At 47.0% G+C, this 27,830-nt stretch overlaps 1 protein-coding gene across 5 annotated transcripts in view; it reads left to right on the forward strand.

Moving 5' to 3' along the window:
• SSH2 (slingshot protein phosphatase 2) overlaps positions 1 to 27,830 on the forward strand; it is a 90,118-nt gene that overhangs the window by 55,181 nt on the left and 7,107 nt on the right. For all 5 annotated transcript variants that reach the window (XM_038157852.1, XM_038157853.1, XM_038157848.1 and 2 more), the window contains 12 exons: positions 2,209 to 2,312; positions 6,998 to 7,062; positions 11,701 to 11,822; positions 14,191 to 14,259; positions 15,021 to 15,086; positions 16,102 to 16,296; positions 17,887 to 17,980; positions 18,108 to 18,236; positions 20,321 to 20,367; positions 21,742 to 21,888; positions 22,478 to 22,678; positions 26,760 to 27,603. In XM_038157852.1, the coding sequence (XP_038013780.1) occupies positions 2,209 to 2,312; positions 6,998 to 7,062; positions 11,701 to 11,822; positions 14,191 to 14,259; positions 15,021 to 15,086; positions 16,102 to 16,296; positions 17,887 to 17,980; positions 18,108 to 18,236; positions 20,321 to 20,367; positions 21,742 to 21,888; positions 22,478 to 22,678; positions 26,760 to 27,603 (2,083 nt within the window). The remainder of the gene's footprint in view (positions 1 to 2,208; positions 2,313 to 6,997; positions 7,063 to 11,700; positions 11,823 to 14,190; positions 14,260 to 15,020; positions 15,087 to 16,101; positions 16,297 to 17,886; positions 17,981 to 18,107; positions 18,237 to 20,320; positions 20,368 to 21,741; positions 21,889 to 22,477; positions 22,679 to 26,759; positions 27,604 to 27,830) is intronic.

Consider the following 27,830-nt stretch of genomic DNA (forward strand, 5'->3'; position numbering starts at 1 on the left):
TATGGGAAATTACTTTCCCTTTCCCTAGTCCTACCAAGTTACACTTAAAGCCTGAGGTTAATGGCCCAAAACATGGCTCCCCTGGCCTGAGGAGAGAAGGTGGCCTCCTGGAAGGATGCACCTGATGGGAATCTCTTTAGTTCTGCTGCTCTTTCCTTTCCAGGCTGGTGGCTGAGAGCTGGTGATAAGGGAAAGTGATGGAATTGAGGAGATTTTTAACCTCCTGGCCCTCTCAGCTACATGCTACATTATCCACTAAAAATAGTTGCTAATTCCACCTTCTGGGGGAACCTCAGGCACAGGCTAAAGGATTGCTAATATTAGTGGTTGGCTTTGCTGATAAAATTAACTGTGTGAAAGCTGTCTGTGAGTGCTGAATTCTTTCTCCTCCTCTGCAGCCTAACATCTATTAACAGTTTTCTTCTGTGGTGAGATTATAATGGGAGGAGGAGAATTTATTTTTATCATTAATAATACTATTATTATTTTTTTAAGTGTCCTTAAGATAACTTGGTGTTTCTCTTGGTGTTTCTCTTACAGTTCAGGCTGTAAAAAACTGTGTACCTTGAGAACTTTGAGAGGATTTATTTGTCAACAAAAGCTAGAAAGGCTCAGTCAAATTTTTTAATGTGAGAATGGTCTAAGGAAGCGTGTTCAGTGTGCCCAATGAACTTACTATTTTTTGGTTTTAACTTCAATATAAGTGGAGAACTCTCTGATCCATTTTAATTTAGGATGAGTGATTTTCTCCTTTTCAAAATTCTGTTTTTATTGAAACATCCAGAGCATGTTTGACATCTGGTTCAATTTTAGGAAGAAAGTTCTTTGTCACTCAGGAGTGCTGAGGGTATGACAGCATGGTCTAAACATTGGGATGTGCTGCAGCCTTGAGAAAAGTCTTTCTGACTCTGTGCATCTGCTTTTCTGGAGCTTGGAAAGCTTCATTTCTTTATATCCCTGGCAGCAAAATGGAGAGGTGCCCAGAAATGTGCTTGAGCTTAGGGGGAAATCCAACTTTAACACAAGCTTTTCTAATTCTTTTACTTCTAAAAATGTAGTCAGAAAATCCTTTGCTAAAGCAGTCAACCCTAAATGATGCAGAGCTTTTTACTCTAATAATTTCCCAGTCCTCATCCCTTGGAGGAAGGGAATAACTAACTAAGTTTGATATTTGCTTAAGTGGAGAAAGGAAAAAGAAGTTCCTAACCTCTTGCTCAGGACAAAAGTTGTCTTGAAGGACAAGCCAAGATCTTTCCAAAGCATGGAGCTGTTGGGATGCACGATGCCAGAGACTCTCCCATCCTGTCTTATCATATTCATCAACCATCCTGTTGACTAGAGAACTGTTTCTGGCTTTCTTCAAAGCTTCCAGGACTGTCTTATCAATTCTGAGAAAAGCAGGAACCCTTGAGTATGCAACAGGATGGCTGCATTGCAGAATCTGGAGCATGTCTTGCTTTTTCCACGAACCACAGCATTTGCAGGAAAAGGGCTGGAAGATGTATTTAAAATACCAGCTGTTCCTCAGTACTTGGGAGTTCTTTATTGCCCCTTTTTACAAACTTCTCTCATCATGTGACTTCAGAAAGGGCAAAATCAAGGCATGAAGTGATGGCCAGTTTCAACAGCATTACAGTTTCTTGCATTTGTGATTTATAGGTCTTTGAGAGTTAATCATCATGCAACTCATAGAGAGTAGTTTTATGATTTCTTAATCTTTTGTGTACACTAATTTTCTTTTGGCTAACTGCTGAAGGGAGACATTTGTTTCTGCAGGGCATCAGCTGTGTCTGAACCACAGAGCTCAGGGTTAACAGAGTCCATAATTACCCAGATGCGTGGGCTTGTTCTATTCATCACCATTTAGAAATGTGGATCTGTCATCTTGACTTTCAAATCGAAAATGTAGCCATAGGTTAATCCCCTCTGCCTGCTCAGGTTGCACCTCTGCAGGCAGAGTGGCACCAGCATATATTCTGCTTTTCAGTGTTTCTCTGTTTGTGTTGTTCTCATTTATGCTTTGAATATTTGCAGTACTTACATGGGGAAAAAAGTTCTTTACCAACAGAAAAATTTGGTCTAAATCACTTCATTGCAAAAGAACAGAGCATGCATTCAGTGCTTTCAACCTGTCTTGGTCATTACTTTTTTTTCCTTTTTGAAGACAAGACACTTTTCCTCACTCCCTGTTTGTCTTTTCCCTTGCAGCATCAGCGAAAGCTTCCTCACTGTGAAAGGTGCAGCTCTCTTCCTGCCACGAGGAAATGGGTCATCCACTCCCAGGATCAGTCACAGGCGCAACAAACATGCAGGTGAGTGTGGTATCGATGGCTGGGGCTCGTCTGCTCCCTCCTGTTCCAGAGTCCACCTTTCTTCAGCTCATTCTCACCTGGTGACACACGTCTGTCTGGCCCACGTGTGTATTAAAGCCTGACCTGCCAGCATCAATGCTGATAGGAAAGAAAGTTTTCAAAACTCTCCTGTTCAAACAGGCTCCTCAAATGAGTGACATCAGGGCAAGCAGTCATGACGTGGTGGAGACTTGAGAATGAGTGCCCACAAAGTACCATCCTGTAATTTCAGTATGAGAGAGGGAGGGGAGGGGAGGATGGCTTTCCAAAACCTTTGTGCACTGCAGTGGGAAACCTGAGTTTGTGATCCAGGGTGAGTAATGGTCCTTCCTAATCTGAAAGGAACCGGTTGTGATGGAGGAGAGGGAGGAGGCTTATCTTACCAGACTTACCTCCACGTGGGGATGAGGAAACCTCTGAGCAAAGTCACTGTGACTTCTCAGAGGTGTGAGCAGAGTGAGTAATAGAGAGTTGGTTATAATTCCGCCTCCTTTATCTGCTGGAAGTTTGATTTGTGTTTTTGCTTTGACTCTCTTTGAAAAGTTGCTCTGAATATTGTAACTCAAACATTTCAGGGTAGGGTTTTTTTCATTGGCTATATGGTGCTTAATCACTGGTGGTGTTTTACAGGCATCAGATAGTGTGGGGATTTTTCCCTTCCGTAAAGCAATTGGCAGGGAGCAAAAATAAATTGAGACCCTCAGATGTTTGCAAAAGGGACAGAGATAGAAACAGAGACAGGAGTCAACGTGCTTTGCTAGAAGGTGACCAGGAAAAATGTGATTTGGTTTGGTTCCAGGTGTATATCCCTTTGTACTTTGACACCATCAGACTGTCATCCAGCTCTGCATCTGTCAGAGTTATGTATGTGATGACTGGCCACCTCAAAATCTGTTTGCAAACATATTTATAGAAAAAGTTTAAGTCAGAAGGCATTTAATTATATACTTCCACTCAGACTTAGCACAAGCGGTACCCAAATTGCTTTGGTGAGATGCATTAATTACCAGTTGTCAAAAGAAAATGTTCTGAAACTTAAATTAAAGCTGGCCTTTCTGGTCGAGAATGAAGTGAAATGTCCTTTAGTGTTAAAGTAGAGTCAGCAGTCTTTAGAAAGTTTCTCTTGGCCTGTCTTGGTTTTTAATGTTTCCAAAGTCCATTGCTGAAGCCCAGGTCTCCCCCTGGCACTGCTGCCTTGGCTTTGCCTCGCTGAGGAAACCCAAAGATTTTCCTGCTGAACCTCTCTCTGCAAGGCAGCACAAACAGCTGTTGAGTCTCTCTGCTTGCCTCATTTGCTCACTCCAGCTGATTTGCATGAGGTCTGGAGACCTTGGTGGAAAATAATTGCTTGTCTAATCGGCCCAGAGCTCTTGGAAGCCAGATTGCCAAGGAAGCAAATCCGGTGTGTTGTAATTGCTTACAGCGAGATGTTTGGTACTGCCGAGGCTTGGCTTGCCTGAGGGGTGGGATTTTTGTTCTTAGAAGACTTATTTTATTCCCGTCTCTTCAGTTTACAGGGTGAGATTTAATGAGGCATCGGTGCTTGTCCTTTCCTCAGTTTCCCTGTCTGTCAAGTGATGGGAATGCTCTAGTGGTTTTTTATGGTGCTTGGAGGTTTCACTGAAGAGAGTCCCTCGTCTGAGTGTGCACCAGATCTCTGTGAATTTTTCTAGTATCAGCAGACCAAGGCACCAGGGGATCAGTGTGTCACCCTCGTGAGCAAAACATCTGTGCCACCAGAATTCAATCAGTGATGTGGAGAGCGTGGCTGGCACAGTGTGTGCAGCTGCCTTCTTTCTGGGACACCGATAATCCATGCTCAGCTTCCATCCCCGTGTGTGTCGTGACTTATCTCTGGCACACAAAATTAGAAAGGGGTAGAGAGCAGACAAAACTTTCCAGTATGGAGTTGCTGCCTATAGATGCAATAGTATTTCAAGTGGCTCCAAGAGCATTTTCTAGGAAGGCTGACTGACCTTCCTGACCCGTCTTTTTAATTCATCAGAGGCGCTAGAATCCAGCGTGGGGAGTGAATGGGTAACAGGAAATAATTAATGCTCACACCCATGTCTCTAATCACACCTCCATCAATGGGAAGCATTGGCAGATTGACTAGATATGGTACCAGCTGTCCATATTCCTCTCCCTGGGTGGTCCTGTGCCACCTGGCAAACTTCTGTGGGATGGTGGGCTTGCTTTTCCACAACAAACAACGCCGGAGGAGGCCAGAAAGGGATGTAACTTCCCGGAGGCTTTTGCCATCTCTGGAATACTGTGAATCACTTTTCAGATCCCACCCTTGCCTATGCTTTGCACCTTGCCTGCCAGCTTGAGGAAACAAAAGCATCTGCTCGGCACAGGACAATGTGATAGGAAGCAGCAGCCCTGCCATGGCTGCCAGCAAAGCCAGCTCTTCACAGGAGAGGATGTGATATCTTTGTGCTGATTCTGGCATGTGAAAGCCTTTCCTTTGGTTTCTCTTAATCCAGGAAGTTTACAAAATGCTTTGTGTGTTTGGGGCTGAAAACCCTGCGAGTTGATTAAAGCTGGCCAAGGAAGCAATCCTTTACTTTCCAGCTCTGGAGATCCCAGGGCTGGCAGGGGCACAGGGAGGAGTGTGGTAAACTTTCTGAGGATGAAGGATAATGGAGCTCCTTGGCTGAACCTTGCAGAAAGGGTTGCCGTAGAAACTTCCTTTCTTTAAGTATTGAGATAATCCAGTAGTCCAGGTGATTTTTTTTTTTAAACTCTGGAAACTTTGGCTCTTAAGAAGTCCCTGAATTACTGGCAGCAATAAGTGGGAACTGCTACATTTTGGAGAGGGAAAAAGCTGAGCTGAAGCATCTTTCATTTCAGACTAAGACACGTGGAAGCTTCATGAGTCAAATACTTGCTGAGCTCTTCCAGGCTGTGGGCAGGAGGTGCAGGGGGACCTTTGCTTGTTGACTGACAGTTCTCAGCAATTCCCACTGTATTATTAGCTGGAACTTGCTGGAACTGAGCAGTGTTGTCAGGATTTTGCACTGGTGTTGACGTGGGGAGATCCTGTCATGGCACTCCTGGCAGAACAAGCACCTGATGGATGACTTGGCCTTCCTGAGTACCGTATCTCCATAAATAATTTCTATTTAGGGAGGCTCGTGCCAGCCACTCCCGTGCTGGGAACAATGTCCATGGGCAGGAAGCAGCTTCAGGTGCTTGTTGCCAGTGATACTTTGTGATTTCCCTGGCACTGCTGAGTGCCTCCATTTTCCCACCCCCAGTTAAAAATGCGTTCCCAGGGCATTGACTCATTCTCCATATGCTGAAACGCAGTTCAAGGAGGAAGGAAGAGGAAAGCAGGGATTGCAGTGTCCTGAGTAACCTACTCCATGTGAGGTTGTCTCTGTCCCATCCGGAGAGGGGCTGCACAGCCCTTCAGCCTTGCTCTTCCACCAGCTATAAAAATCATTTGGGAACCAGGTACTCTCACTGAGCAGCCTTTCCCTTCTTCTCCTTCCCTTTTTTTGGTATTTCTGGATGCTGCTCTGTGTCCAAGCTTTTCTTTGTTTCTGGGAGTCTGTGAAATAACATGGATTCTGGCACCACTGGTGAATCAGAAAGGGAGGTCAGGGGGATTAACCAGCCTTCCTAGAAAAGGTGCTTGTAGCTGATCCTGCTGAATATTTGCTCCTTGCAGTGTTGCCTAAACTCAGCTTCCTGGCTGTGGAGGAGTGGGAGAGGGTGGAAGAGTAAAGGCTTCTCTTCTTGCTGATCTGTGCCACCCACCTGGCAGCCCTGCACTCTCCTTTGTGGGAATGCAGATTAATTTTTCCATTGTAATGATTGAAAAACCAGCCCCTTGCAGGAGATGTTGCTGCTGGCTGGTACTCAGGGGGTGATGTTGGCTCTCTACATGCCAGGAGTAATGCTGAGAAGTCAGTGCAGCAGTGCTGACAGAAAATCATCTCACTTGTCCTTGAAATGCTTGATGTTTTAGGAACCTGTGGCACTTGTCTCTTCTTAATAAGACTTAAAATCACAGTCATGCACTAAATTTAATTTTCCTTTATTTTTCCTCAGCTTCACCAGGAAAGCTGTTGCAAGTGTTTTCTAGGAAAAAAATACAGGTGTTTGATTTTTCAGGTGGCAGTTCTTAGCTGCTTTTGGGTGGGGTTGGTACACAACCATAGTGGGCACATGCTGCTCTAGAGCAGGACTAAATCTCATTCCAAGGAGAGTGTACTTTTGCCTGGGTAGTATTTCTGCATTAAGTAATAAGCTGGTGTAAAACAAATGGCAAATTTCTGTTTTGGAGCACATGGTAGAGTGAGATGTCGACCACAGGGTGGGGTCCATTTCTGACTAGGTTGACTTGTCTGTCAAAGGGACAAAGAGTATTGAAACACTGTTTATTTCTGTAAAAAAAATAACAGAATTTAGCAGGAGAGAGCATGGTAACACAGGAGCAGGTGAGCCCACAGAGCAAAGAGCAGCTGACTAAGAGATGACAAAACTCCCATCTCTGAGTAGGTGGGAGTGACAGTGACGACACTCCTGGTGACGTGTCAGGTTTCTCAGTGGACATTTGCTCTGGCTGGACACCCAGGGACTTGCATGTGATTTAGAACTATTTTTGTGCATTCACCTTGCCCTCTTGCCCGCAGGGGATCTCCAGCAGCACCTGCAGGCCATGTTCATCCTGCTCCGCCCAGAAGACAACATCAGACTGGTAGGTTGGCTTTCTGCTTATCTCCTGTGAACCAATGCAGAGGTTAAGCACCACTTGACAAACACACCTGTGTAACTCAGGGAGGCAGTGGTGTGTGTTGGAGTGGTTTCATCAGCTGGTTTGGGGAGTCTTTGCAACCACAAAGGTAGGAAAGCAGCTAGTTGTGAAGGGCCTGCTTTGGTTGTTCAGTGAGACAAATTGTGTGGCTAGAAGGTTGTCTTTGAACCAAGTACTGAATATCTGTGCTCCCAAAAAATATTGTAACAATTGCCAGAGAGGATGGGTAAATGACCTCGGTGTCCTGTTTCAATCAAGAGTAGGTGACTTATGTCTGACCAGTGTGAGTGAGTCTGCCCTTCTGTGAGAGTTCAGTTGTGTTCCTCACTCTGCTGTCCTGACTTGTGGCATCCCAAAAGGCCATGGCTGAACAGGTGGGAGCATGTAGGATCCCCATGTGGCCATGCACCTGCACCGAACCTTGGCCTTCTGCTTTCCTGGGCTGTTGCCTCCTGTAATGACGTAAAATGAGGCATAGCTGTTCATAGCATTGATGCACAGCCCTGAAGAGCTCCAGAAGCCAAATGTGAGCAGTGAGGAATTTGCCTGGAACATGTTGAAGTGCTCTACAAGGCCAGGCATGACTGCAGTGAGTCTGCACCTTTCAGCACTCAGTAGCCTGAAGTTTGTTTCCTGTGTTTTCTTGGTGCATCTTAGCAACGTCTGCCCAAAGAAGGACTGCCAGCATCCCAAGCGTTATTCCAACACCTCTGGTTTGCTGAATCCTCCTGAGCTGTGCTGGAGATGGGCTGATTGGATGAGTAGAGCTAGGAAGCAGCCAAGGTTACTATGGAATGCTTTAGCTTCCCAAATGACCACCGAAAATAATTTACCATAAGCAAGCCAAAGGACCTACTCCCCAAAATTTTGCCAGGCACACCTTGCTGTCACTAAAATTTCAGTGAAAGTGATGGGGGTTCTCAATGCTTTTCAGAATTTGAGCCAGGGTTAGAACATTGGAAACTATTGAACAGGGCATTGTTCAGCAGTATCACTGGCTACATTGTGTGATTTGGGACAAATTAGCCTTAACAGCTGAATAAGGACTTTGTGGGCTGAGACATAAACCCTTTTGTCCAGGGCTACATTTGGAATGCTGAAATCTTGCATGAGGTTAAGTTCGATAGTCTACTTGAATTTAATTGATTCTTGACGAACGAAGGGTGTGCAGGGCTGCAATGGACTCTCTCATAAAACAGCAGATACAAATGAGATTTGAAATATAAACAGTACTGAGAGAAATGCATTCTCTTCATTTTCTTGGCTGCTGTCATTCGGAGGGCCGGCTTCACAGCTCAGGGGCCAGCAGAGGAATCTAATCCTCTAAAAACCTACACTTAAAATTTGGAACAACTCTTGTTTCTTGGAGCTGTTGGCAGAGGTTTATAGCCTTCTATGAGAGCAGGATTAGAGCCATGGTACCGGTGTAAGATCAGTAGGAAGGAGGAAAAGGAGTTAAGAATGCAAAGTGATTGAATATACTCCTGTAGCTTAGGAGAGCTGGGAACTTGAAAGTTGGACACACACTTTTTTTGTCTTCAAATCATTTATCTCCATGAGAAATGTGTTGTTGTGTAAAACACCTGCTATTGCAGAGCGTGAAAGGTCAGTATGAACTTCTTGGAATGTGCTGTTCATAAGGGCTGGTGAAATATCTCATCATACTTCTGATGATACAAGAATGCAGCAGAAGATAAAGTTGGCTTGTGTTCAGGTGAGCCTAAAACTTAAGAAGAATGTGGCTGGCCCTGAAAGGACTACAGGGGATGACTTGTTTTGACCAGACTACAAATAACCTTCCCAAATTGAGGAGAAAGCTCTGTACAGATGAGCTGGTTGAGAAAGAACTTTCCATCTCATCACAGTCCCTGAAGCCAGGCCATCCTCCCTGCAATAACTGGGATTTCAAATATCTTCATTTAAAAGGCATCAGAGCACTTGGTGTGCTCCTGCTGAGAGGTAAGCATGTGAACATGCACTTCATGGAAAGGTTAGAGCTTCATTTGTGGTTTGATAGGCACGTTGGGGCTCTAACAGCAGCTTTAGAAGTTGGCTGGTTTGCAATGTCAATTCTGCTGTTTTAATACTCCATTAAATTTAGCAAAGCACGTTATCTGCCCAATTGTGGTTCTTTGCTTTGTGCTGAGGGTGTAAGTGTTGAACCCAGAGATTCACACTAAGCCATGTCTTGTTTCTCTTGACTGGCCTCTGAAAATCCCACCCTTCCAGCGTGGAGCTGTGTGACCTTTGCTCACTGTTTGTCTTGCCCTGTTCTAAAGGGTCTTGCATCAAGACTTCCCATTCCTGCTGGCCAAATTAGCAAAGTAAGTTAGATTTTGTTAATCCTCTTGCTGCTGGACTGTCCTCAAGAGAAGCAGAACAGAAACTCCTGTGTGGATGCCCCAGACGTGGGGCAGCTGTGTCTGTCTGCTCCTGTTTTAGGCAAGTCTGTGCTGATAGTTGAGGTTTGGTTCCTGATGTAGATAATTACTTTAACCACCAAGACCTTGGTGATTACTTGCTCTTCTACAGAAGAGCGCCTTTCTGTTTTCCCACAAGTGGTTAGTTCTAGAAACAACCATCTTTGGGAGAACTTGAACCATGAAGTACTGACCACTTTGATCCTCCGTGTTTCCAAAGGAATCCCAGTGACTCAAGAAGCAAGAAGGAAAAGAAGGCTGGTTTTAGCATGACTTATCCTGAGGAGATGGGGTGGGGCACAGTCTCTGGCTGTACAGAGCACGGCTGTCTGCTGGCATCAGCATTTGGGTCGTTTCTGTTGGTCTTTGGTCCAACTGGGCAAGTCTGGAAGACTCTGACAACACCGTCTCCTGCCTGCACTTGCTATTCCACCCCATCACCAGAGCTGCTGCTCCCTGCAATGCCACTGGGAAGCTTTCCCTGCCCCGCTCAGCATTCCCTGCCACAGAGCACTCTGCTGGGATGGCGAGCTCTGTTCAGCTGCCAGGCGCTGGTTTGACCTCTGTCATACACTCCACCACGTGTTGTGGTCAAGATTTCCCAGCTGGTGGTGGACAGGAGAGCTCTGAGATCAGAGGGGGCTTCCTCTAAGCTGGGAGGTGCTGCTCTGACCTCAAGACCAAGTTGTGAACAACTAAAGGAGCATATTGGGAAAAGCAGCCTGCTCCTGAGAGATCTCGCACAACAGTTAATTTCTTAGCTTTTTAAGGATGATTGTTTTAACTGGGCTCTCTGAGCCATGACCTCCTGTGAGGGCCACCAAGAGGTGTCTACACAAGCCGTGGCTCAGGAGTTTGAGGAATTTGGGTTCAGTTTGTGGAGGATGTCAAACACCACTTCAGACTTCAACTACTGGGTTGCAAGGAATTCAGGAGCCAAGTCCTGTTGCAGCAGGCAGGGATCTGTCCACAGCACAGTGCAAGGCTGGGCTGGGACAGCTCCTTCTCCCCCTGTTTGCTCTCTGCAGGCCCTGCTCAAAGTTCAAGCAGCAGTTTAACAATATGGTAAACACTGAGGCCAGACAGAGTCTTGGGGTTGGATTGGGCCATCCAAAGTTAAGGTTTAGTGTACAGAATTAAGACACTTCCTTTCTAGGGCTGTCCTAGTTACTCTGGTTGGGATCCTCTGACTAAAATAGCTGCAAACAGCTTGGAATGGAGTCCAAAAAAGTGTTGCAAGTAAAGGCTGCCTGCTGCAAGTGTTGATAAGCAAAACTTTCAGTGCTGGGCTCCCTTCCTCAGGCTCCTCATTAACCAGCAGTCTGTCTGCAAGACTTCCTGGAGTCCCTTCAGTTCTCACTTCCTTGTGGCTTGGAGGAGCAGCTCACCTCGGTGCAGCCTTGCAGGAGCTTCAGCCTTGGTCTGCCATTCTAAGTTCCACTGCTCTCTGAACGCTCTCAGTAGCATTTGATTTGGGGGATTTTGGGCTGAACACCAGTCATCCTAGAGCTCTTTTGGCACTGGGGAACAAGTGAACGTGGCAGGAGCAACGAGGCATGATGACTTTCACCTTTCCTGGGCAGTCTGAACCAGTGAAGGATACAGCTTAGTCATAGGGATATCTTTTCCTGCCAGGTGTAAGGCAGTACGATTGCTTCTGCACTGGGGAAGTTGCCAGAAGCATTCAAAGGGCCAGCAGGAAACCATGTATGAATTAGGTCCTGGTTGTCTGTCCAGCTGCCTGGGAAGCTGATGGAAAGAGACTTGTAGGAGCTGTTGTAGCACACAGTAGTTATAAGGAGAGCTCTGGTTCTTGGGACAAAGCCCTCTGAAGGTGAATGTTCAACACCCATCTGTCTCACTGATAGTCCACAAAGCTCGCTGGGCTGGGAGCAGTCAGAGGGCTTTAGATTGTTCAAAATCAGCCTTGGTGGGACAGGGCAGGTGTGCAGACTGCACCAGGAGCGTGCCAGCTGTTGAGGAGGGCACTGTGTGGGAGCAAAGCACTTCTTACCCAGCTGAGGAGCGTGGGACATCCGTACCAGCCCAGACTGCATCACTGCTTCTGCGCCTGTCACTCAGCATGAAAAAGTGGCCTGCAAAGGTCGTCGTGTGTGTTTTGCTGACTGCACTGCTGATCTCTGCCCCTTCTTTTCTTCAGGCTGTAAGACTGGAAAGTACCTACCAGAACCGCACTAGATACATGGTGGTGGTGTCCACCAATGGCAGACAAGACACGGAGGAGAGCATCGTCCTAGGAATGGATTTCTCTTCCAATGACAGGTACTCAGAGTGTCCAGGTGGGGAAGTCCTTGTGCTCACCCCCATACAAGTTAACTGTAGAAATCCCTGGTGTCATGTGTTTTCTGGGGATAGGCTGCTTCAACTTTTCTAGCCTAACAGTTTTCTTGAGATTCAGAATTGCCTCTTTTTATTTCTTGAGAGGAGGTGGTAAATGTGAAGGCAGCAGTGCAGGTCAGCATTTCCCTCATTCCTCCAAGCATCAGGCTTCTGTGAGGATGTTCAGTGCCTCTGAATGGTAAGGTCCCCAAGCCCTGCATCTGCACACCAGAGACAGGGACAATCTTCCTGCAAAGAAAGAAAAAGCTGCAATTAGAGGAGCTGGACCTCAGCATTCAGGAGAACAGGTAATAAGAAACGAACTGTCAGGCAGTCCCTTGCCAAGGTCATGGCACAAAGGCCTGATGGCAGCGTCAGGGTTGGTGATGGCAGATCTTGCACACTGTGTGCTGTCCCCAGGCAGCACTGTGTCATCAGGGTTTAGTGCTTCTGCTTCATTCATTTAAATTCCTGCTGACCTTTCCACAAGGCTGCAGGATGTGGCTGGGAAGCAGCTTTTGCTGCTGGAGGGGCTGTAAGCCAGGTGACAGCAACCCAGCAGCTTCAAGGGCAGAAATTTCACATGTAGAAGGGGACAGTGGGCACTTTGGAGCGGGCATGGAGGCACATGACTCTCTTAAAAAGAGTTTTAAGTAAATCTTGGCCTCTATTGGAAGACAATCAGCTGGATATTAAATTTTGGAAGGTTTCATACTCATGCTTACTTCCAGCACAGCTGCTACAGGCTTGCTTTTGACACTAGTTGGAATAAATTTCTTCCAGGTAGTTAGTAGGATCACTAGAAAATATTTTTGAACTATTTGGCTAGGAAATTGCTTTCCAAATATTGCCTGCTAGTCACAACAGCCACCATGCTTGGTTTGGATGCTGAGCTTGGATGACGCCTGCTAAAATGGGGGACCAGCTTGATGCTGCTCCTGGCTCCTGTCTCTGCACATGTGTGCACAGCTGTGACTTAGAGATGCTCCTGCCTTGGGGCAAGAATAACTTGTCCTTGCACAGATTGCTGTGAGCTTGGAACTCGCTGTTGGCTGTGATGTACCAGCGCAGCCACCTTTGATAACTGAGAGCTCACTGGTATTCAGTCTCTAATAACATGGCAGGGTCGTTTTAGCTTTCTCCTGGAGTTCCTGGGCTTCTGGATGGTCACTGTGATCTGCCCTCCCTGAGCCCACTCGGTATTTATAACTCCATGTAGACTTGTTGCTATGGTCTCTGATAAGCGCTCGCTGAACAGTATCACTAAAAATACCCCAGCCACCTTGGGAAGCCTTTTAAAAACACATCTTTCCATGAGCTCATCTCATGTTGTCAACAGAAATAGCTGCATGCTGTCTCCTGGTGCTGGGCACCAGGCATGTGCATTTCCAGGGCTCCCTGTCTGACCCTCCAAAGCCTGGTCTCTCCCTCTTCCCACTCTTCTCTTAAGCTGGACACTGGCAGGTGTGCTAGAACTGGTGGAAATCTGGGAGCACCATGCAAAGCATAAGAGCAGGAGGCAGTTGAATTCAGTTCTTCAAGATGCTGCTTTGATTATAGAGCAGTTTTGCAGCTTTATGAGATTCAGCTCTTCATTTAACAGCACGGAGGAGGTTGTGTCGGGTTCCCCCGCCCCTGCCTTTTTTCCATCACTTGGTTTCTGCTTTTAACTTAGCTTTTTGCTCAGCCTTACAGAAAACTTGGGGCAAAGAGAGCAAAGCATCTGAGAGAGGAGTGGGATTGCCAGGAGGTGTCTGTATGGGATGGCTGTTGTGCTCAGTCTTGAGGGCGAAGAAGGGTCAGGAGTCAGCCACAGGTGATAGGCAGAGATTGCCAACTTGCCATGGTGACAGTCATCCTGCTATTGCACTGCTCTGCTCCCAGTCCCCAGCAGCTGTGGCTGAGGGACAAACAAGAAAATAAAGCTGTGGATTGCAAAATCAGAGCTAGAACCAAACCTCTTGAGCCTGAGAGGGATTAATCTGTAAAGAAAGCCTTGAGCTGACTGAAGGCTGTGAGCCCCCTCTGACCTTCTGCACAAAGTTCAGTGTTTTTGGATCCTGTTTGCACTTCTCCTGGGTGTGTTAACCCTTCAAGCTTGCTTGAAAGGATAGTGCTGTGCCCTGAATCTGTTAGTGATCCTTGCCAGGGCCCTCTAGAACAACACTCGCTCTGTTTGTCTCTGAAGCAACAGTGGGATTTTTCTTTTTCTTTTTCCTAATGAATACAAAAATATGCAACTATTGCTATGGAATTAGAACAATAACATGGTGCTGTAGTAAATAGACTGACTTTCTCTTTCTCACTACAGTAGCACTTGTACGATGGGCTTGGTGCTGCCGCTCTGGAGTGACACCTTGATCCACCTGGATGGGGATGGGTGAGTGCCTTTTTTGTGTTCTGTGTTAATACAACCTAGAACACGGTGTATGGGGAAGGATTCCAGTGCTTGCAGAGCCCTCACAGGTCCAGCAGCCCTCCTCTGTTGACCTGTATTGGGTTAGTAGGCTCAAAGGCCCTCAATCACAGTGGCTGTGACAGGGAACGCCAGTAATTGACTTATCTGTGAATAAACATGCACTGAGACAGTGGCTTATGTGTGTGTTTAAGCTGGAGTAAAGGAGCTTTTACTGGAGAGTGGGTGTGTAGTGAAAGCTCCTTAAAGGGATCCTATTATGTGTTCCTCCATCATGCTTGCAGCAGGCAGCACTCAGCCCAACATAAAGCAAGAATGATGTTTCTCTGCCAAATAGACACCTGACTTGCAGACTCCTGTTTGTGCCAGTTACTCAAGGCTGTCCAGTGCAGTGCATGGAATGACTTTTCTTTCCTTGGTAGCTGCCCCAGGATCTCTTTAGCTGGACTCTGTTGCTCCCAGCTGTGGCACTGAATTTGTGTTGCCAAGGTAAACAGCACAGCCCAGCACTGTCCCACTGTCTTAGTTTCATTCCCAAACAGCAGCTGCTTAAAGCAGTTATCTTAGAGCTTTTAGTGTGCTATTTTGATCTGTTTGCTAGCTGAACTCAGCAATGTATGCATAGGGCTAGACCTTTGCTGTTCTAATGTGCTAAGACTATCAGTTATTAACTAAAAAGTGACTTTTGGGAGACATTTTCACTGTGCCTTTTTTCTTCTCACCAGAGGGTTCAGCGTATCAACAGATAACAGGGTGCACATATTCAAGCCCGTGTCTGTACAGGCAATGTGGTAAGTACTTACTGCAAGCTGTCTCAGTGATCCTTTTTCCAGGTGTTTTGGCTGCTTAAGCTCTTAAAAACCAGGTGCTGCTTTATGTTACTGTGATCTTGAGACCTACTTGAGCAGCCAGAAGTTTCCTCCAGGGACAGGGAAGGAAGTTTGGTACCAAAGGAGAGATGTAAGTGCTGGTGTATAGCAGCTTTGTCTCAGCTGAGGGCAGGAAGGAATAGGGTAATTTTCCTTGCAGAGGGCTGCTGCTTTGAGCCCAAAGTCACATTGCTTTGAGTATACGTTTGAAATATTTTGAGATATGTTCATTGTGATAGAGGAAAGAGAAGCTGCTTGCATTTTTCTTTCCTTTTAGGGTGGTTCATGTAGTGATCATGAAAGTATTTCTGGCTCGAGCTTCTTTGCATTGCAAAAATACATCGCCTGTCAGCGATGCTGCTGTCACCCCAGTGATTTTGACCTGGATCCTTCTGATCCCAGTCAAAGATTTAAAATAAGCTAAAAATAGGAGAGGGGGATTTGTTTCCCAGCAGCAGCTGAAGAAACTTCTGACATCCCTCGTGCAGTGAGAGAGGGCAGACACCTAAACATCTCAGTGTAGTCCTGAGCCCTTGGTTGTGCTTGTCTGATCCCTGGGTGTTCCTGCCCTGCACACGGGACAGCTGATGGCACAGTAGGAGCTGTCAGCACCCTGTCTTGGACCAAACTCTGTGCATCTTATTTAGGGCTTGGGTATTTGTAGCAGATTTTGGAACCAGAGACACGGGTGCCTCTGCCCTCCAAATTGTGGGCACCTTCACTGCTCTCCAGGCTTGTTTTGGCATGCTCCAATTAAGACATGCAAGCTCTGGCACGTGTGGGAATCCACAGCCTTGCAGGACAGCCTCATGCACAGTGCCAGGGGTTTGTACCAACTGATGGGACATGAGCAGCATCCTGGATTTGGCTGCTGCTTAGTGCTTGATACCAGCCTGAGGAAGAAATGATAAACCTACAAGTGTTGTTCCCTTGCTAGGTCTGCTCTGCAGAGTTTGCATAAGGCTTGTGAAGTGGCAAGGAGCAACAATTACTATCCAGGGAGCCTCTTCCTCACGTGGGTCAGTTACTATGAGAGCCACATCAACTCGGACCAGTCGTCGGTCAACGAGTGGAATGCCATGCAGGATGTCCAGTCCCACCGGCCCGACTCGCCCGCCCTCTTCACAGATGTGTAAGTTGGGCTGGCTCTGCTGAGCCAGTGTTTGACTGTCCCCACATGAGGAGAGAGTTTCCACAAAAGAGTGCTCTTAATTAGGTATTAATAAGGAGAGGTTTCCTGTTCCATGTAATAAGTGGACTCCTGGTTAGGTAAACACCAGCACTGGAAGTTTAGCCCTCCTGGGGCTCCCTTGCATCTCCTCCAGCCTCTTGTTTTCAGTTTAGTTGTTTACTTTGGGCTTTGCTTGCAGACCTTTGCTTCTGCAAGTCCCATGTTACTGGTGAGGGAGGTGTGGTGTACCTCAGCCTTGTCTCTGCTGGTTTTGTCCTCTTGTTCCAGGCCTGGAAGGAACAGGTTTCTCTGGACTTTGCTCTTACACTGGCACGTGTCTGAGCACATGTTTAGGCGAACATGATCTTTTTATCCATGTTCATTTTGCTGTAAAGTGAAGTGTTTAAGTATGGACTTCAGGTAAATGGGTAGACAATTTGGAAAGGCTAAATTTATAGGCTGCATCAGCATTCAAGGTTTACCACCCCTGTCATTAGTAACTGCTGATGGTACTGATACCATATAAACTGAAAGGTAGTATGTGACCAGATGTGCCAAGTGTGAGGGTTTTCACTTGCCCATTTTGTAATTACTGCACTGGCCCCAGCCACTTTCCCAGAATAATAGTGCCTTTGGTTGATTTATGCTCCCAGATATTTCCTGTTGCTGGAGTCTAGTGAGTGAGTAATGATGCTAAGCAGTTGTTCAGCTGTGAACAAGTCTTCACACTTGATTGTTTTTTAATGTACAAGGCGGGTGGCTGAAAAGTTTTGGCAGGCTGACAGATTAATATTTTCTTGTAGCTTTTCATATATAAATTTTATCTAACCCACCCTTTCCCTGGTGGCACCTTGAAATTGAATGATTTCCTTGGGACACTTAAATAGCACTCTCTTAATGGAATCCTGAAATAATGCATGAGATTAAAAGAACCAGGAACTTCCATGATTTTTATTTGTGAACCACCAGTTGAACACTTGTAACATCCATGCCCTCCCCAACCTGGCAGCCTTCCAGAGAAAGGGAAAGGTGGTGGGACATGTCACTGCTGGGTCCCTCTAAAAGATGCTGGGTGAGCCAGATCCATGCTGCTGCTCTGCTGCAGCTTCCCCTGGTGTTACTCAGGCTATTTTTGCAGCTGGTGATAAGGCCCCTGGCAGCAGAGGCGGGAGGAATGCAGAGGCTTAGCTGCCCTCGTCTCTCCATGTAAGGAGTTTTGGAGCTGTTACCTTTCCAAGAAAGGTAGGGAGAGGCTTAGATATTGCTCCAGAGGGTATAATGCAGCCTTCCCAATTTAAATTTTACCAAATACCAGGGGTTCTCTGGATGACTACAATGGATTAGGAGCATTCAGTTGGTGGCTTTCATACACAACTGAGAATCTAAACTGGGCTTTACTGTCACCTGAATTCCCTCCAGCTGAGGACATGCCTGGGGGAAGTAGTGTGAGAGTCTGAGACTCTACAGAGTATGCAGTCTATACCTATTTTAAAAGTGTCATGAATCCAGTTTGTTTTCCCTCCCAGTGACTCTGTTGCTTTCTTCTGACAGCCCAACTGAGCGGGAACGCACGGAACGGCTGATCAAGACCAAATTAAGGGAGATCATGATGCAGAAAGATTTGGAGAATATCACCTCAAAAGAGGTGAGTGGTGAGGGTGCAGCACTGGAAATGCTATTGTGCAAACTAAAGAGCTCTGTGCTTCATGCCATGAAGAAAGGCCAGAACAAAAGCTTCACATGACTTCCTTGTGTCCCTCCTACCCACGCAGATACGCACGGAGCTGGAGATGCAGATGGTGTGCAACCTGCGGGAGTTCAAAGAATTCATTGACAATGAAATGATAGTGATCCTTGGCCAGATGGACAGCCCCACACAGATATTTGATCATGTCTTTTTGGTGAGTCTAGCAGTGAATACAAAAGTAAACACTCCTAACACTTTTCACTATGGGTTGGTTGACACAGGGGCCTCTGGAGGAAGTTAGAGGAATTCTGAAGGAAGGGTTGATTGATCCTGGGATCACATACTCTTAAGCCAGTAATGAACAACAGCAGCTTCACTTTTGGCTGTACTAAACTTTGCCATGTAGCACCAAGCTGTGGACCCTGTACCTAGAGGATGGAAGGGACACGGTCTTAATTCTAACAGTTTCTCCAGGCTGTTTCCATTGATGTAAGACCAGTTTTGTGGCTTTAACTATCCGGGGTACCCACATGCCAAGTTCTTATATTTAGGGAAGACATAACATAGCAAAGAGGGAGGGGAGCTGTGTGACATCCAGGTGGAATGACGCTCTTCTGACATGGAAAGCTCTGAGTTTGTGTGATCCAGTAGGAACAGAGTAAAGTAACAAAGAATCCTGGAGCTAAGTCACTTAAGGAAACATAAACATTTTGCTGTTTAATGTTTTGCTTGCTTAGTTGCTGCTGGGGCCTGTCTTAATTACTGCAGCTCCTTCTGGTGAGTCAGCGCTCCGCTGGATTTCCCAGCCCCGGAGCCATGGACACAGGTTTGGTTGGGCTGTCTAGCCTGTGAGGTTGGCTCAGCTTTAAACAAAGCCATTCCTCTTGGACCAGCTGGTCTTTCCAAATGGAGAGGGCCTCTCCCAGTCTCCGGCTCAGAAGGGATGGTCTCTGTTAATGTGAGCACTCCCAGGATATCGTGTTGGGGTAGAGCCAGGAAACTTGGAAGTACCTACGATGTAATGGATTTTTTTTTTGCAGACTGTGTGTTATAAGGAGAGAGAGGGACCTGTTACAGGCTTATGGTGCTGGCCAAAGCTGTTACAGGCAGCTGGATGCACTGCAGGGCTTGGAGTCTTGGCTCTGAGTGCTTTTAATGGGGAGAAAACCTTTCAAACAAGGCTTGCAGGCAGCACCAAGAAGAGCTGTGGTTACTGTGTGGAATAAAAGTGTTTGCAGAGCAGCTGCTGTGGTGAGGAGCAGTGCTGCTGGGGCTGGGCACCAGCTTCACCCAGGAGCGTGTGCTGCGAGGCAGGGTTGTGTTGTGAGGGCTCAGAGAGGCAAGGAGCTGTTTCCTTCCAGGTGGAGGCAAGAGCCCTGTGCGATCCCATTTAAGGAGTGCTAAAAGAACTAAGCAGGAAGTAAGAGAACTGATGATGTTGGTAATTGTGGATCTAAGGACAGGAGAAAAGGCTTTCACTCCTGCAGCATTGTTCTCCCTACCTGTGGAAGCTGCTGGTTCCCAGGCCTGAATTAAATTTTTCTTCCTTGACTGAAAGAGACAACATTCAACTGAGTCTGGGCCTTGTTAAATACAATCAATCATCTTCATCTGGGTCATCTTTCCATTTGGGAGCCATTTTAGGGCAGGGAAGCAGAGAGCTTGTGCACCTTAAATTTTGAAGGAAGGCTTTGAGTGGTTTTGTCCTCAGTCACATTTGTGTTTGAGCAGGAAGCAAGCAGCTTGGAGGCCCTGTGTGTGCTGCAGAGGAGAGGGTTACCTAGCCAGGGTTAATTAAATGTCTTAATTTCTCTGCTCACACAGGCTTTGAACATGGGGAGAAGAGGTGTAACCCAAGTGAGCTTAGGTGTTGCTGCCTTTGATGTTCGAGATGGGTGTTTTGTGTGTAAACAGCACCTGGATGGCTCTTAAATGCAGGCAGTTTCTCCTCTGTGGGGCAGAACTGGCAGCAGCCTCCAGGGAAAGGGTGGAGTGGTCCTGTCTTGCTGAGGTTGATTTGTCAGCGGTTTGCAGGAAGTGCCACCACACAGTGCTGGGCTCTTGTTGGCAGAGCTGCTTCTTGTTTCAGAAGGGATCTGGTTAATGGGGTGAGACAAGGTGTGAGCATTAGTCCTGGTTACCACTTGTGTGCCCCTGTGCTCAAAGGACCCCCAACTCTCCAACCCTTGGCCGGTCAGCTTCCTCCTCTGGTTCACTGGTGACTGTCCCTCCCTCCACCAGTTGCCTGGCCTTGCCTTCCTTCTGCCTGATGTGTCCCTTTGCATGTTTTCCCTGCAGGGCTCAGAATGGAATGCCTCCAATTTGGAAGATTTGCAGAACAGAGGGTGAGTAGCTTCAGGCCGTCAGCTTAAAAGCAAGAGCCTGGCCACACTTTTCTGTGCAACAAACTCTGTGCCATACCTGCTGTGTAACCTGAGTCTTATTTAAGGGATTGCAGATCCAAACAAGCTCTTGCTTCCTCCAAACTCCTTGTCCAACAACCAGGCACCTTAACGTAAAAGAATCTTACCCTGACCTTGACTGATGTCCCCAAGGCACACAAAGGAAGGCAGCAAGCTCATAGCTATAAGTAGTAAAAAGTTGCAATTACTGAACTGGATGCTGCATAGTTGGCTCCATGCCCTCAGCCCCAGCCCATAGTTCTGGACTGATAACAGAGCCACTTCAGACCTCCAGGCTGTGCAGGAAGGAAAATGTGGAGAAGAGCATTTGTTCCTCTGAGTGGGGCCCAGTAGGAAGTAAAGTCCTGTAGGAACTCCACCAATGGGTTCCTCTGTTTCCTGCCCTTTCTACTTTTCAAGTTTAGATTGTCCTTTCTCTAGACCAGGTGGTTATAAGCACCAAGATTTTGCAATTAAATAATTATTCATGGGTTTGGCTTATTTGTGCCAAACCAGTGGAAAAAAAAGAATCAAACTGGTGAACTGATAGTATAATTCTGCACCTCAGAAATTCAGCCTGGCAAAATTGACTCTTCCTGGTGAGCTCAGGGTCTGGTGTGGTTTCCTTGAATCCAACAGGTCCTGCTTGATTGCCAGTGATCTCATACCTGCTTGGGAAAAGGGATGTCACCCTCTTGCAGTTGCCTTGTTCTGCCTGATATCCCAGCATGAGTGTATTTCATAAGCATCTTACGAGTAACCCTCAGGGCTCAAAATACTGAGTGCTGTGTACATAAATACCACACTCTTTCTCTAGCAGTTTCCTTTCCAGAAAATTTAGGGATAAGAAATAAATCCTCCCCGGTGGCTCATTGTCTGTTACATCTCTCTGTAGTTGTTTTATGTGTTTGTTTAGCTCTGGTGTTACTGGGAGGCTTAGTCTTCCATCTTCCTGTGGTTTTGGTGCAGCAGGGGGAGAGCTTCACAGAGGGGCTTGGAGAAGGTGTGCAAACACTAATTGCAGGAGCCCCAGTGGCACAAGTGTTGCTGACATGTAGAACAGAGGTGGTGGGCAGTGTGACCTGACATTGTGCAGAGGAAGTTTCTATCCGTGGATCTCTGTTATCAGGCTCTGAAGTGCCCAGCAAAACCTATTGTCTGTGTTAGCTGCTGCTTCCTTGCATTAATTCCTGGTTTCCAGGGAATTTTGTTCAAGAGTGCACTCCAAATGCCCTTGGCAAAGCAAGGCAAGGCTGCAGAGTAGCAGTGGGACATCTCTTTGACCCAGCTGTGTTTCTCTCTGCTGTTCCCATGCAGGGTACGGTACATTTTGAATGTGACTCGAGAAATAGATAATTTCTTCCCTGGGCTCTTTGAATACCACAATATCAGGGTTTATGATGAAGAAGCTACAGATCTTCTGGCTTACTGGAATGATACCTACAAATTCATCTCCAAGGCAAAGTAAGTCTTTTCAGAAAACACAACACATGTTTAGAAGATATGTACTAAGCATTTTGTTTTCCTGCTGATTTTATTAACTGATTTTCCTCCTTGCCTGCCTAGCATCACAGCATTTTCATTTTGTGGTTTGCAGTAGAAGAGCATCTCTGTGCTAGAGGCTGCTCTGAACTGCTTTGCATCTTTCTGGGATGTGTTTCTAAATTGTGACACCATGTTTGTGGTACAGGTTTTCTTTTCACTTGGAATATGGCTTGATGCCAGTGGGCCATTTGGGCTGGGCTCAAGGGTGCCACACTAGACTTCAGAGGTTTTCCTGTATCTCTGTGTTTTTCCACTTTGCAATGACAGCTTCAGAAAAACTGTTGTAACAAAATCTCTTAGGAATATTAATAAGACCTTGTTCTTCAGTTTCTTTGTGTGTCTTGCTCCAGTTTGTAAATTGGATTATCAGATCACATCCTGGACTCCAGCTGTGGCCACAGTGTTGAAAATATGTTTGCTAATTCCCTGGTAAAGAAATTGCTGTTTTCTTAAGCTCGTCAGATGTTTTCTGTTTCGTGATCCTCTTTTATTCTTTCTCCCACTTCAGGAAAAATGGTTCTAAGTGCCTGGTGCACTGCAAGATGGGAGTGAGCCGCTCAGCATCCACGGTGATTGCCTATGCCATGAAGGAGTACGGCTGGAACCTGGACAGGGCTTACGACTACGTGAAGGAGCGGCGCACCGTCACCAAGCCCAACCCCAGCTTCATGCGGCAGCTGGAGGAGTACCAAGGCATCCTGCTGGCCAGGTGGGTGGAAGGATTGATCCTGATAATCCGTGTTGAGGTGTAACACTTCAATGGTTGACTCCATTCTTTTAGTCAGAGCCTGTATCGCTGTGTTGTGCAAGCTGGGGTTCTTAGGAAAGGGAGCGCTCTGTTTTCAGGGTTAGCTCAGCCTGGGAAAATGGGTGTAACCAGGAGCTGTCAGGAAGCTGTTTGACTTCTAGGATGTTTGGTTTTTGGAAAGTAGCATCCCATGAAGTGTTATCTGAGTGCAGCATTCAGAGCTATGCAGGCTCCAGCAGAGATAAATGATGTCCCTGTTGCTTGTAACATCACTTGGCAGGGAACTCGCTTTGTCTCCTCGCAGTTCCCTGTTGAACATGCCCCTCCTCAGCAGCTGGTCTGGTTTTATTTAGATCCCTTTGGTAAGTGTTGGTGTGAGGGGAGGGGACAGGATGTTCTGTGCATTGCAACAGTGGTGTTTATTCCTGCCTGGAGTCCTGAGGCTGGTCTGGAGCTGGGCCTGGGTATGGGCAAGTGTGTTGTAATCCCAAGCCAATCACTTGACTAGCAAAAAGACATAAATATTGCATGTTTCTAGGCTGTGTTAAGCAATGTCTTCACGTGATCAGCAGGAAGGAGGTAGTGATACTCTTGTTTTGCCAGGTTATGGTATTTTGTTTGGGATCCTGGTGTGCTTTGCCTGGAAGCAGATCTGCAGCAAACAGAGTTACCCAATGTGAGCCTCCTGCCACGGGAGGGGATCTTAGCAGGTTTGGACCAAAGTAAATAGTAAATTTCAAGCTTTTTAGTGCAATTGGGAGATGCCTGGTTTTGTAAAGTCATTTAGGTTGGAAAATAACTTTAAGGTAGAGTCCAGCCATTGTTTTATATGTTGTTGTTTACAGCAGCTCTGTCACGCATCTTTAGGGCACACTTCTTACCTCTGCCCCTTCATGTCTGTTCTATCCACTTGCAAAGACCTCCATTCCCTTTCATTGTAATAGCTTTTTCTTCCTCCTTTGCTCTCCACCTGTTCCAGCAGCCTGACTGTGTTTGTTGCTGGGCCAGGCCTGGATTCCCAATTTTTACACCAAACCCTTGGTCTGAGCTCCCCTGTCACTGGAGTGTGCTTCCTCTTTCCCTCTCTGCACAAGTAAACAACCTCAGGGCTCCTCCCAACTTATTCCCTGACCAGATGCACCCACAGGATCTTCATCCACCACCTCTTCCCATCCTTCCTTTCCCCTGCTTGCCTGCCATAGTGACCCTTTTCTTTCTAAAAAGCAGCCAAGTAGTATCAAGTCTCAGGACAGATCACATGGAATAGACAATTTTGAAAAATAGTGCCCTGCTGAACTGAAACCCCTTGAGACAGACACCACACGTGCCTGGGGTGCCTCATGTGACACCAAACATGCTGCTGGCACCAGTTAGTAAAGGTCAGTGCTGAACTCTGGGCCAGAGATGACCTGACCAGTGTAGTGTGCATTGAGCAGACTGCGAAATTAGATCTCATTGGTGTAGATTGGATGGAGAAAAAGAAGTTTTTTCAGGTGTGAAAAACGCACCAACAGGTTGGTAAGCACCTGTGAGGAGCTCTGGTGTGGGAGCAACTGTTGTCTCACATCATCCAGCCCTGAGCCCAGCAGTTGGTTTGGGTAATCTGCCAGTCTGGTAGCTGGTGACATGCCTGCAAAGCCACCCTGTACAAACATTTTGGTTAAGGATTATTTTTCCCTGTCTTTCAGTAATTTATTTTTTGGAGGTGTATCTTTCCTGCTGCCACCATTCATAGCATGTGGCCTCCCTTCCACTGAAGCACAAGCCTGCTCTGCAAGTCCCTGTACAATGGCACAAACAGGATTACTTGTGAGGCTTTAAAAAATGCAAGAGCAGTGTGTTACATCTGTGTAGGATGAAAAAGCCTGCAGTAAATGAAGCTGCATTGAAGTAAGGAATGGCCCCTCCATGCTGCAGAGGCTGTCCCTCTTTATCCACTTCCTCTCTCAGCTCCAAACTGCTTTTTTTCCTCTTGTTTTTGTGTTATTTAGCTTTACCCTCTGGCTGCATTGTTTATTGCTGCAGTATTCAAGGACAGGTAAAAAAAACCAAAAACAAAACAACAAAATAAAAAACACCTCAACAGATTGACACTCATGTGACTGCTCCAGTTTCAGGGGGAAGGTATGTGAGGGCAGCCATGTGCTCGCACTATCCAGTTACGGTTTTCTGCTGGGGTTATAGCAACTGGGATATGTTTTCCAGCTGTAAAATGAAAACCCCCTGCCTGCTTTTAGTCACAACAACAAGTGTGTTTTGCTCTTTGGGACTGTCGTGCTTCCTGGGGTTAGTTAAACTGTCCCCTCCCTCTGTTGATAAACACAGCAAGGCTGAGCCAGGCCTGTTACTCTTATTAGTTATAGATAAGTTACAGGAAACCAGTGTTTGGGATCTCCTGTGCCTTGTGTAGTTTGTGAATCAACAGCAGTTTTATACCCAAGCCTGGAGAGCTGGTGGGAGTTGTGGGGGGCTCCTGGTCCAGAGCTGGTGTGGGTACGAGCACCGGGAATGTTTCCCAGGAAGGTCAAGAGGCAGCTGTGGGCTCTGGGAAGGGAAGTGGGCTCCTGTTCTCTGATCTGAACCTCATGCAGGTTGTCAGATTGGGGAATAGCACAGCACACCTCTGCCAGTGGTGCTTGACGTCTGGTTTGGTCCTCAGATCTGTGCCAGTTGCTCACGCTGGAGGGTAATCTTCACTTTCAAAATCAAATGTGCAGCAGAGAGCTAGATTTGAGCACTGAAATGCCCTCAGAAAACACCAGGAGCTCCCCAGGCTGTTTGAGCAGATATGTCAGATGACATTCCAGACAGAGCTCAAGCAAGAACCTGCCTCAGGGACAAGCCTGTTTCTGCTGCCAGTGTCAAACTGCTCCAAAACCCACTGGAGATGGAGCATGTGCACCCCAGGACAGTGTCTTTGGCCTCTGACTGTGACCCTCCTCTCCTGTGACAGGACCTGATTCTGCCCTGTGTCACACGGGGAGGTTGTCACTGATTATAGGGTTGGAAAGCTAAATCTACAATGGATTCTTTTCCTTAGCTGTTGGGCACCCACAACTGAATTGGCACGTGGTAATTAGCTCAATACCATCTATTAATTAACTTACCGCGGCCACTGGATGTGTCTGGGAGTGCCTGCTCATGCTAGCAAGGGACTGGAGGGTTTTTGCAAGATCTGCAGCTCCGAGGAGGTTTCTGTGGTTTCTGTGTTCCTCCTAGGGGCAATGGGTGGAAACACATCCCTGTGGCCACTACAAACCCTGGCAGCCTGGGCTAGCTCTGGCATTTCATGGCAAGAAGTTGCCTGCAGTGCTCTCTGTAAGCCCAGGTGCATGGGTTGGGGTTTTTGGCAGGTGGAGATGAGCAAGGTGATGCAATGCCACTGGCAGTTATTTTGCCTTTTGATGGCTCAGACTTTCCTAAAGGGGCTTTCCAGGAGCTGGAGGAGTTCTGAGCTTCCTTCCTGTGGAAGGTGGGTGGTAATTTGGGCTGTGTGTTTACTGTTCAGGATGTCTTGTGTGTTTTTGCACACACCCACCTCTACTCATCCCACCCTATCCCTTGGTTACAAGAGCCAGTTATTGATAACTGAAGCTATTCAGAGGAGGAACCACGAGGGAGATTTGACTTTGTTCAGTGTCCACCACCTGCTTGTGTCCAGCACAAGAGGTTCTCTCTCTTCTGGTCACCACTCACCTGCTAGCAAATGGAAAAGTGCTGACTGAGAAAGGAGGACCAAATCCTGCAGTCAGTTAAATGTTGCATTTGAGTGGATGGATCTGACACTGCTGAGAAATAGGGAGGGCTGTGTGGAGCAGAATGGTGCCATGGAATTTAGCTCCTGGAAAGTGGCTCATTCCTGGGTCAACTTCTCCAGCAGCAGGTCTGGCCCTGAACTGTTCAGGTGAAGCCGCAGCTGTGGTCAGTGACTCCAGCATCTGGCACAGTTTCTGTTGTAGGTTGTGTCCTCTTACAACAAGGTGGATCTGGCTGTGGTATGTAGAAATTACTCACTGTTTTCCTTTGCTCTCCTTCCCTGCAGCAAACAGCGGCACAACAAACTGTGGCGCTCGCACTCGGACAGCGACCTCTCAGATCACCACGAGCCCATCTGCAAGGCTGGGCTGGAGCTGAACAAAAAGGAGATCACCACCTCAGCTGACCAGATCTCAGAGGCCAAGACCAATGACAACCAGCAGCCCATGTCTCCCATCTACTCAGCTGAGCTGGGCAGGGAGCAGCAGCTCCCAGAGGACACGAACATGATCGAGGACGTGTGTGTGAAGGAGAGAAGGATCCACTTAGAGTTTACTTGCAGAGACTTCCACACTGAGCAGATGGAGGACAAGCTGAACCTGAACAATATCAATGGCTGTACAGCAGGGTGCTGTGTGGACTCTGTCCCCCCTGACAACTGCCGTGCTTCTGAGGCCTTAATGCAGCTCCAGCACCCCTTGGAAATAACAGAGTTTCCTGATCTGACAGTGGATGATCTAGAAAAAGATGCCCTTAAGCCTGACATGAACGTGCACTTGGTTCCCATGGAAGAATTCACTTCATGCTTAAAAGACTTCCCCCAATCCCCAAACCAGAATTCCCTAGGTCTCCAACAGAACCCTCAGCCCGAAGTGACAGACCTCAGCACAGACAGGATTGATTTCTTCAGCGCTTTGGAGAAATTTGTGGAGCTCTCCCAGGAGAGCCGGTCACGCACCTGCTCCCATTCCAGGCCAGAGGAGCAAGGGACTGGGAGGAATGGGGTCTCCAGGGTGCCCGTGCTGGAAGTGCCACCTGCTGCAGATGGGGGTGCAGATGCTCGAAGGAACAGCCCTGGAAACTCTCCTCAGCCATCCGATGACTCTTCCACAGATGAAGAGCAACAAAAGGTTAAAATAACTTGCTCGGGTTTTTTAGGAACTGCTGCTCGACCCTGTCTGTGGGCTGTTTTCTGCTCTGAGGTGGCTGTGGATGAGATTTTCTAGCCCTGCTTTCACTGGACATAGTGTTTGGGGAGGGATTGCTAGATGCTTCTCCCTTCCTTCCCTTTTAGATACTTGCCCTTTTCTGCACTTTTTCCTTAAACATCAGTTTGCTGGCATTGGCAAGGCCATGA

Source organism: Motacilla alba, chromosome 19 (genome assembly GCF_015832195.1).
Source record: "Motacilla alba alba isolate MOTALB_02 chromosome 19, Motacilla_alba_V1.0_pri, whole genome shotgun sequence".
Taxonomy (NCBI): Eukaryota; Metazoa; Chordata; class Aves; order Passeriformes; family Motacillidae; genus Motacilla; species Motacilla alba.